This window comes from Notechis scutatus, chromosome 2 (genome assembly GCF_049901735.1).
Source record: "Notechis scutatus isolate UNSWTSFEM ecotype Mainland chromosome 2, rNotScu1.2, whole genome shotgun sequence".
NCBI lineage: Eukaryota > Metazoa > Chordata > Lepidosauria > Squamata > Elapidae > Notechis > Notechis scutatus.
This window is the reverse complement of record NC_142010.1, coordinates 149,442,006-149,452,608: the sequence shown is the minus strand read 5'-3', so window position 1 is coordinate 149,452,608 and position 10,603 is coordinate 149,442,006. Positions and strand designations below refer to the sequence as shown.

General features: G+C 44.3%; 1 protein-coding gene and 1 long non-coding RNA gene across 2 annotated transcripts in view; both read right to left on the bottom strand.

The window, feature by feature from the left end:
• Nucleotides 1-1,826: 1,826 nt before the first annotated feature.
• On the bottom strand, nt 1,827-7,188 carry LOC148132318 (uncharacterized). Its single transcript, XR_015747835.1, has 2 exons — nt 7,102-7,188; nt 1,827-6,022 (listed from the first exon to the last, which is right to left on the bottom strand). It is a non-coding gene; the product is annotated as an uncharacterized LOC148132318 (long non-coding RNA).
• Nucleotides 7,189-7,325: 137 nt separating this feature from the next.
• The window catches only part of CDK16 (cyclin dependent kinase 16), an 85,398-nt gene continuing 82,120 nt past the window's right edge, over nt 7,326-10,603 (bottom strand). Inside the window, exon 18 of the mRNA XM_087956643.1 lies at nt 7,326-10,047. Coding sequence (XP_087812769.1) covers nt 10,010-10,047 — 38 coding nt within the window. The 3' untranslated portion in view covers nt 7,326-10,009. The remainder of the gene's footprint in view (nt 10,048-10,603) is intronic.

The following is a 10,603-nucleotide window of genomic DNA, read 5'->3' as shown; positions in this document are numbered from 1 at the left end:
ATTCAAAACAATTGTGGATAAGGCAAACCGCGGCTTGGCACAATGCATGAAATTAAGTCCATGCAATTCTTTCACTGACTTTTCTTGCAATACCTTGCCTCTATGCACCAACTCTCTACGCAGAGGTCGCCAACCTTTTGGACCTCAGGGACCACCAAACTCATTTTAAATCCTGCAGACCAGAGATCCTGGGAAACCCCCCCCAAAAAAAAAGTCTGCAGGAAAATTCCCCACCCCGTTTTCCTACCGATCAATCATTCTTTATTTGAGATTGCAGGATACCATCTCCAACTCCATTCTCAGAGGGAGAGAGAGAGTGAGTCTTTTGGCTTCATGCAAGGAAAGCAGCAGAAGTCTTTCTCTCCCCCAAACTCCGCCAGAAATGAATCTTTCAGAGACTTGTCACGCCTTGAAGCAGGAGGCCTTGCAGGGTCCCAAAGACTCATTTCTGGGTGGGGGGGAGAAATAAAAACTTTTGCTGCTTTCCTTGTGTGCAGCCAAAAGCAGAAGCAACAGTGGAAAGAAGCAGCCCGGTGGCCAGGCAAGGCACGTGGGGCAAGTTCCCCCCTCCCCTCACTAACTTGTGTTCGCAATGCAAGCGACACAGCCTGGATTAATTGCTTTGGGGGTGACATTTCTCTGGACCACCAAAATTTTCTCGCGGACCACCAGTGGTCCCTGGCCCACTGGTTCGTGACCACTGCTCTACACAATACGTTGCCTTTATCTTTTGTCAGTTAAAGGTGACGCCAGAATAGTTGGCTCCTTTTGATTTTTTTTCAAACTACCCCTCCCATGCAACAGACAGTCCTGCAGGACAGCTTGAATGTACACTCACTTAAAAACTGGATGAAACTTCAAAGCATACTTTCACTTTCATAACATTTAAGTTTGTGTAGATTCACTCTCATTGCAATGATGGAGCAAATTCTGTTGTGAAGAAAACAGATTTACTAGACTGCCATTATTGCAAACTGTAAGTGCAAATCCTATTAGCAAATGAGGCCAGGACAAAGCAGTTACAGCTTAGCAGTATCCTCACAAATGTTTTCCACAAACCAGCATGCTTACTCGTGCCTTCCTTGGCACCCATTAGCCTGGCTTTTTAGAAAATAAAAACACCTGCATAAATAAAAGGCAAGATGAGCAGGAATTATAGGAAACAACTGAAGTTGTGGGTAGCTTTAAATCTATCTCACTTTTTAAGGGACTGATAAATTTGTGGCAGTCCTTTTTTGTAAAGTAACAATTTTCCCCAGCAGAGCCACCCCCATTTCCTCAAAATTCTAAACACCAACCCCAAAATATTGGGTAACTAGGCCTCTGCATATTGCATGACTACCTGCCATTAAGCCACATTAGAGAAAATTGTATTCACTTCAAAATGACTTATTTCCCCAAAGGTCCCATGACATGTATGAACAGAAATTATGTTTTTCAGCAGGACAATCTTCTTTTCAGTGGATTTATTGAGGTACACCAATAATACGGTATTCTTCATTGAAGACTGTTATCTAATCTGGCAACAGCCTTTCTCCATCAACTGGCCGGCACTTCATGGAAGGCAAAATCCTGATTTTGGAGGATCCCCCCAAAGCCCCATCAATGGGTAAACTTGGTTGTGAGTCAGCATGTCATTTCCATGGTTTGTCCCTGAGAAATCTGAAGACGCTTTTGCAGTGCCTACTGATATGAACTGAGCACCTGGAAATATCAGTAGCAGCAGAAAATATCTAAAAGGCAGTCAACTGTTTTCCTCTTCTACTGAAGAAAAAGACCCCTTAATCCCTAATCCCAACTCAGGATTAAATACAGCACACACCAAAGATTGTTGGAGACTTTTAATCAGTTCCATACATTTGGATATGGTGCATTAATTAACCCCAAAGAAGGTGGACAGAGCATGAGGGGGGAGAAAAAAGATTGTTCATTTTGTTCCTTAGGGACTTTTCTTCTATAAATGGTAAGCTTTGATCTTTGAAACAGAAAGTTCCTCCCCCAATTCAAGTTATGTACAACAATAGAGTTTCTTCTTCCATACTAGGAGAGCTGAAACTCCGTATCTACTCCACTGATGTGGAGGGAAGCAGGATTGAGGTGGGGGAGGCCCATGGAGATAGTCCATTCCATATGTTAATGATTATCCATTCCTGGGTTTCTGTTTCCTGCAAGAAGAGGTTGGTTGCTTGTCTCCAGTCTAGAAACAAATTATGAGGTTCTGCCCTTCCCCACCCTCCTCAAAAGCAACATCCAAATCCTCTGTACATTCATTATCCAACAGGCCATCTTCAGTTTTCTTCTCACATAAAAGCTCTCATAATGCATTGTATTAAGAATACTATAAGCAAACTGGTTTAGCCATTGTGGCATTTATTCCTGCTGTCACTTCTGAGAATTCTGAATCCTCAGTTTAGGCCCTAAACTGCTCCCAAATTCTCAGCATTATTCTGAACTCACGCTTCTCTCAATTCCTGAAAATTCAATAAAGTCATTTGTGTTTGGAGAATACCTCACGTATCACATCTCGGCTACATTTTTCCATGTTCTAGAACCTCATTTTTTCCTCTTTCAGCAAAGACAGAAAATGGGAATTCCATGAACTAAACCAGATTAGATTCTGGATCCCTTCCACAAAGGTAGCCCTGTATATCTTGGCCATATTTCTCCATTAATTTACTCAACCACAGCGTAATAAGAGTTCCTGCCAGTCCCATACAGATTCAATACTTAATCAGCTATGATTTGTGGTCCTTCACTAGGGTTAAGAGGTCTGTTCGGATTAACAATGGATAAAGAATGCAGCAAATCAGCCCTTAAAACCGTGGTCTCAAGTGGGGTCCTGAATTCAGAGTTTGTGTTACCTATGATTCAACACTGCATTGAGTAAACATTAGTTAAACTTTCTCCTGATCTCCCCAGTTTTTCCTGATGACTCCTTGTATGTTCTCTTAAGAGCAGGATTTTAAACTGAGCAACCTCAACTATAGACTCCCTGTACCTCTACAGTCAAGATTCTGATAGCAAGTCTAGTGCTGTATCGTATTGACAAATTCTGTCTGCAAGAATGGAAGTAACCAAATATACATATTATGATTGTTGAGTTCCTGCTGGAAGCATGGCCTCATTTCAGACCTACTAAGAACAGGTCAGTTTTGAGGCAGATAAAACTTTTTGAACCACTAGGTCCAGAGCGCTTCAGAGACATGTTCCAGGGAGGAAGGCGAGAACTCTGATCAGAAGGGATAAGAAAATGATCCCTCAACTAGAGGTTTCTGATTCTAAGGTGCAGTTGAAAGAGGAGACCAAAGAAAGGACCTGGGAGGCCATAGTCAAAAACCCAGTAGGCAGTAACTAAGGGAAGGATCATGCAATCAGGTTAGTGGGCTAAAAAGGACCTGTAGATATTCACTAGGTTGAAGGAAAGAGGCCGGTCCTTCCTGCTTATTAGGATGCCTTGTGTAAACACAACCTTCTTATCCCCTGAGCTGAGCACTGGTTACTACTTTCAGCCTATGCCCAGAGGCTAATGCTGGGTAAAGTAGGGTAGGCTAGATTGTTCCCCAGATGTCTCCATTGCATGGACAGCAGCATCTGAATGCCAAAGCAAGAAGTCACCAGCACCACAAACTCCTTGCATCCCAGGGCACAAGGTAGGCTACATCTCTGCCAGGCCCTCTGTAGGCATTTTCAGAAATCCTCTTGAGTTGCCTGAGCGTTGTAACAGTAACTAGAACAGTTCATTGTATGGCTCTCATCAAGGGAAGATCTTGGAACCTTAGAAGCGCTTCATGCTTGCATATAAAAATGGTTACATATGTACATATATATATATATATATACACAGACATACGCACGCATACATATATATAGGCTGTGATCAAACAGCAAAAATTGGTACCATCTTGTCTGGAGATACTCCTGAAGCACAAACTCTAGGAGATGGATCTCCCCCTCCCCGCCTTCAGTTCTGTGCACCGAAGCTTCTGTGCCCTGAACTCAAAGGAACAGTCCTGGTCTGGGGAGCTGTGATACTGCTGGGCCTTTCACCCTTCCTGTAAATCGGCTCTCCTAACTGTAAGACAATTGGAAGCAGAGGGAGCCCAAATGCTGAAAATACACAGGCAGGTCCCCTGGAGACCTTTTTTGTCTAAATATTGAAGGCTCTGGCATACAGAGATGAATCTCTAAAGAGCTGAAGACTGCAATACAGAGAGCGGAAGGAAAGGACATCGGAGTCTTCTGAGTAAAGATCAAAAGGTCAACCCAAAAAGCAAGAGAGTTTTGGAGGGATGTTTGGTTAAAGCAGAAGCACAGGCAGGAGTTGATTGATCTTTGAAACCAGTGGAGCTATAGATGGGGAAAGAGCCCATTGCCTCTTAAGTATCTCTGATTCCCAATGGTAGAAGAGGTAATTGAAGTGGCTAACTGCAGAACAGACGTTCCGTTCTGGTTTACTTTGGATTCAAAACAATGGAAAATAATGGTAATCATGTAATCTCTACGTAACGAAGGACTAAGAACCTGCTACTGTAAATTGTTACAATGATAACCATGGGGTGAAAATTGTAGGAACTGATGTGAAAATCTCAGCAGCAGAGAAAAGGCAAATGATTTGCATGAAGACCAAATAAAGACTGGCATTTTATAGCCCTATATGTTTTGGATGATTACTCCCATATTCCTAAACTGCTGATCCTGCTGACTGAGGATGAGGGGCGGTGTTGTCCAAAATTTTGGGAAAGTGCCGAAGTTTTCATACCAAAATAAACACCACAGCATCGGAGAAAGATCTCGATGGGCCCGTTCTAACATAGTCGTTTGGATATAAGAAATGTTAAGACAAGCTACAAGTCATGATCACTTCGGAACTGTAGTATACATGAAAAACAAAGAACTGGGGTGAGAGAACAAGGCACAATCCACTGGGAATTGGATCCACCATCCTACAAAAGGACTACTAGAATATCTGGTGCTTGTGTCTGGACTAGAAGTGAGTGGACTGCGTCTGGAAAGGCAATGGAAGAAATGCAAACCCTGAGTACCAAGCAAGTAATATAAGAGCCGTAACAGATGAATAGGAGTTAAGCTACAATTGAGAGCACTAACCAAGCACAAGCCCAGGAGAGGCACCAGTCAAGATCCAAGGGATATCAAAAAGGAGACTCCACTTTGGTGTGAGGAGGAGATGGAAGCAGCTCCAAAACTGAGCAAAAAAGGGGTTTGGAAAGAGGGCGTCCTTGCAGCCAGAAAGTCCCAGTAACAAAGAAGACAAGGAAAGAAGGCCCATCTTTCCAAAGATTTGGAGAATTCTCAGAGGACACCTGATTGCCTGGTCCTCCCCTGGACTTCAAAATACACGGTTAGGGCAGAAAAACAAAGCCCCCACCATGTCCAAAGAAAGTGATTATAGCTGGGAAGGAGGAGTGCTCTCATTCATCCTAAATACTAACAACCTCCCCAATCCCATCGATTCCTAGATTATGGAGTGCAAAGGATGAAACTACTCTGGCCCCAGTGCTTCTCGTCCCTGCACCTGGGCCACTACTGGGATGAGATAGGGAGGGGATTGGCTCCCTCACAGTTAATACTGTACACTCCCCATTACTGGAGAGGCTAGGGGATGTGGGGTGGTGGTGTCTCTCTCTCTCTCTTTGTATAGATATTTGTAAATATAATATTTATAATGTTGCATTGAAAAAATAAAACTTAAAAATAAAATGAAACACCGTGTGTGTGAGAGGGAGGGAGGGAGGGAGGGAGAGTCCGTCCCAGCGGCACAGAGAATTGATGGCTGGCTTGTTGGTGCCAGGAGCGGTCATGTTTCTCCTCAGTTCCAGGGCCCCCCACCCTTGCCCCAGCAAATTCCCAGCACAGGTTCTCATGCCACAGTTCAATACCAAGAAGCCACCAGTGGAGACAGTCTGTGGGGTGGAGGGGGAGAAACCTGGCTTCTTTCTACCCTTGCCAACCCAGAACTGTAGGCTTCAAAGCAGCAGGCTTGGCCGTCCATTCTGACCATTCACTGTAGGGAAACAGCAAAAGTGTTATAGATAGAATGCATTTTGCGTCTTCCCCAACTTGATCCCCAAGACCTGCATTTTTCAAACTTGACAATTTTAAGACGTGACGGACTTCAACTCTCAGAATTCTGAGAGTTGAAGTCCACACAACTTAAAGTTGCCAAGTTTGAAAAACACTGTTTTAGAGGATGTGATGCTATTAACATTCCCCCAGGTTCCTTCTAATGTTTCCTCCCCAACTACCAGGTTGTTATAATTCTTTGAGCAATCTGGGAATTACATTTTTTGTGTGTGTGTAATATGGATGTAAATTTCACATTCTCTCAGCAGCCTGATGAAGGAGCCATGTTAGGCAGGTCCAATATTTTCAGCCCCATTTTATGGATGGAAGAACTGTGGGCTAGAAAGTGCAGCTGGAAAGCCTGATGAGAGCATCACTAAGTTGGCTTTTGAACAAGGGCATTTCAATCCAATTGCACCTCGGTCTCAAGATCATAAGGTTCCAATGCCACAGGATGCTTTTTGCATCCTGGTTGCTTCCCCACCTCTTCCATCATGTTGCTCCACTTTCCCTACTTCTGATCCCAAATTTCTTTAGATTTGAACTACTGGGGAAAGCTTTGAATTGGGGATGCACTGAGCTAAAAAGACTCAGATTTGAAACAGAGGTGCCACGAAGACTCTAGTCAGGGTGACTGAGAGAGGGGAGGATGCCAACTCATGATGCCGAGAACAGGAAGAAGTGAAAATGGAAGTGGGTGGGGCACAGATACCTGGCCTGGTGGGCTACAGTTCAGTGTCCACTAACTGGAACATGGTTCCTACTTTATGGGAGGGGTGAGAGTGGTTACTGCATAACTACACACACAGATGTAGTGTTAAGCAGGGAGATGGGGAAAGTCTGCTTCTCCAAGAGAAGCAGTTTTTGGAGATAGGAAGGGACTATCAAGGTGCCCTTTCAAGTACCAAGAAATGTGGGCCACCCGTTCAGGGGGAGGAAGAAATTTTATTCAAAACTGAGGGCTAAACGAAAAAGCGGAGGGAATCCTGTGGACAGAATTGCTCGACAACCACTTCTCACCTGATTCAGGCAGGGAAGCAGATCTCAGCCCAGTCTCTTTCTGTAACTGAATCTCCTTTAGTGCAAATATTGATGTTGCTACAGGAAAAGGAAAAAAAAGACACAAAGCCAGTGAGATCACCCCAAGTACTAGGCCTGCTATTCTATCATGCTAGCATGTGAACTGATAAAAGGATAAAAGTAATTTGAACAAGTATGTGTGTGTGTGTGCGTGAGAGAGAGAGAGAGGAGACCAAAGAAAGGACCTGGGAGGCCATAGTCAAAACCCAGTAGGCAGTAACTAAGGGAAGGATCATGCAATCAGGTTAGTGGGCTAAAAAGGACCTGTAGATATTCACTAGGTTGAAGGAAAGAGGCCGGTCCTTCCTGCTTATTAGGATGCCTTGTGTAAACACAACCTTCTTATCCCCTGAGCTGAGCACTGGTTACTACTTTCAGCCTATGCCCAGAGGCTAATGCTGGGTAAAGTAGGGTAGGCTAGATTGTTCCCCAGATGTCTCCATTGCATGGACAGCAGCATCTGAATGCCAAAGCAAGAAGTCACCAGCACCACAAACTCCTTGCATCCCAGGGCACAAGGTAGGCTACATCTCTGCCAGGCCCTCTGTAGGCATTTTCAGAAATCCTCTTGAGTTGCCTGAGCGTTGTAACAGTAACTAGAACAGTTCATTGTATGGCTCTCATCAAGGGAAGATCTTGGAACCTTAGAAGCGCTTCATGCTTGCATATAAAAATGGTTACATATGTACATATATATATATATATATACACAGACATACGCACGCATACATATATATAGGCTGTGATCAAACAGCAAAAATTGGTACCATCTTGTCTGGAGATACTCCTGAAGCACAAACTCTAGGAGATGGATCTCCCCCTCCCCGCCTTCAGTTCTGTGCACTGAAGCTTCTGTGCCCTGAACTCAAAGGAACAGTCCTGGTCTGGGGAGCTGTGATACTGCTGGGCCTTTCACCCTTCCTGTAAATCGGCTCTCCTAACTGTAAGACAATTGGAAGCAGAGGGAGCCCAAATGCTGAAAATACGCAGGCAGGTCCCCTGGAGACCTTTTTTGTCTAAATATTGAAGGCTCTGGCATACAGAGATGAATCTCTAAAGAGCTGAAGACTGCAATACAGAGAGCGGAAGGAAAGGACATCGGAGTCTTCTGAGTAAAGATCAAAAGGTCAACCCAAAAGCAAGAGAGTTTTGGAGGGATGTTTGGTTAAAGCAGAAGCACAGGCAGGAGTTGATTGATCTTTGAAACCAGTGGAGCTATAGATGGGGAAAGAGCCCGTTGCCTCTTAAGTATCTCTGATTCCCAATGGTAGAAGAGGTAATTGAAGTGGCTAACTGCAGAACAGATGTTCCGTTCTGGTTTACTTTGGATTCAAAACAATGGAAAATAATGGTAATCATGTAATCTACGTAACGAAGGACTAAGAACCTGCTACTGTAAATTGTTACAATGATAACCATGGGGTGAAAATTGTAGGAACTGATGTGAAAATCTCAGCAGCAGAGACAAGGCAAATGATTTGCATGAAGACCAAATAAAGGCTGGCATTTTATAGCCCTATATGTTTTGGATGATTACTCCCACATTCCTAAACTGCTGATCCTGCTGACTGAGGATGAGGGGCGGTGTTGTCCAAAATTTTGGGAAAGTGCCGAAGTTTTCATACCAAAATAAACACCACAGCATCGGAGAAAGATCTCGATGGGCCCGTTCTAACATAGTCGTTTGGATATAAGAAATGTTAAGACAAGCTACAAGTCATGATCACTTCGGAACTGTAGTATACATGAAAAACAAAGAACTGGGGTGAGAGAACAAGGCACAATCCACTGGGAATTGGATCCACCATCCTACAAAAGGACTACTAGAATATCTGATGCTTGTGTCTGGACTAGAAGTGAGTGGACTGCGTCTGGAAAGGCAATGGAAGAAATGCAAACCCTGAGTACCAAGCAAGTAATATAAGAGCCGTAACAGATGAATAGGAGTTAAGCTACAATTGAGAGCACTAACCAAGCACAAGCCCAGGAGAGGCACCAGTCAAGATCCAAGGGATATCAAAAGGAGACTCCACTTTGGTGTGAGGAGGAGATGGAAGCAGCTCCAAAACTGAGCAAAAAGGGGTTTGGAAAGAGGGCGTCCTTGCAGCCAGAAAGTCCCAGTAACAAAGAAGACAAGGAAAGAAGGCCCATCTTTCCAAAGATTTGGAGAATTCTCAGAGGACACCTGATTGCCTGGTCCTCCCTGGACTTCAAAATACACGGTTAGGGCAGAAAAACAAAGCCCCCACCATGTCCAAAGAAAGTGATTATAGCTGGGAAGGAGGAGTGCTCTCATTCATCCTAAATACTAACAACCTCCCCAATCCCATCGATTCCTAGATTATGGAGTGCAAAGGATGAAACTACTCTGGCCCCAGTGCTTCTCGTCCCTGCACCTGGGCCACTACTGGGATGAGATAGGGAGGGGATTGGCTCCCTCACAGTTAATACTGTACACTCCCCATTACTGGAGAGGCTAGGGGATGTGGGGTGGTGGTGTCTCTCTCTCTCTCTTTGTATAGATATTTGTAAATATAATATTTATAATGTTGCATTGAAAAAATAAAACTTAAAAATAAAATGAAACACCGTGTGTGTGAGAGGGAGGGAGGGAGGGAGGGAGAGTCCGTCCCAGCGGCACAGAGAATTGATGGCTGGCTTGTTGGTGCCAGGAGCGGTCATGTTTCTCCTCAGTTCCAGGGCCCCCCACCCTTGCCCCAGCAAATTCCCAGCACAGGTTCTCATGCCACAGTTCAATACCAAGAAGCCACCAGTGGAGACAGTCTGTGGGGTGGAGGGGGGAGAAACCTGGCTTCTTTCTACCCTTGCCAACCCAGAACTGTAGGCTTCAAAGCAGCAGGCTTGGCCGTCCATTCTGACCATTCACTGTAGGGAAACAGCAAAAGTGTTATAGATAGAATGCATTTTGCGTCTTCCCCCAACTTGATCCCCCAAGACCTGCATTTTTCAAACTTGACAATTTTAAGACGTACGGACTTCAACTCTCAGAATTCTGAGAGTTGAAGTCCACACAACTTAAAGTTGCCAAGTTTGAAAAACACTGTTTTAGAGGATGTGATGCTATTAACATTCCCCCAGGTTCCTTCTAATGTTTCCTCCCCAACTACCAGGTTGTTATAATTCTTTGAGCAATCTGGGAATTACATTTTTTTTGTGTGTGTAATATGGATGTAAATTTCACATTCTCTCAGCAGCCTGATGAAGGAGCCATGTTAGGCAGGTCCAATATTTTCAGCCCCATTTTATGGATGGAAGAACGGTGGGCTAGAAAGTGCAGCTGGCCGAACACTGCCTGATGAGAGCATCACTTTTGAACAAGGGCATTTCAATCCAATTGCACCTCAGTCTCAAGATCATAAGGTTCCAATGCCACAGGATGCTTTTTGCATCCTGGTTGCTTCCCCACCTCTTCCATCATGTT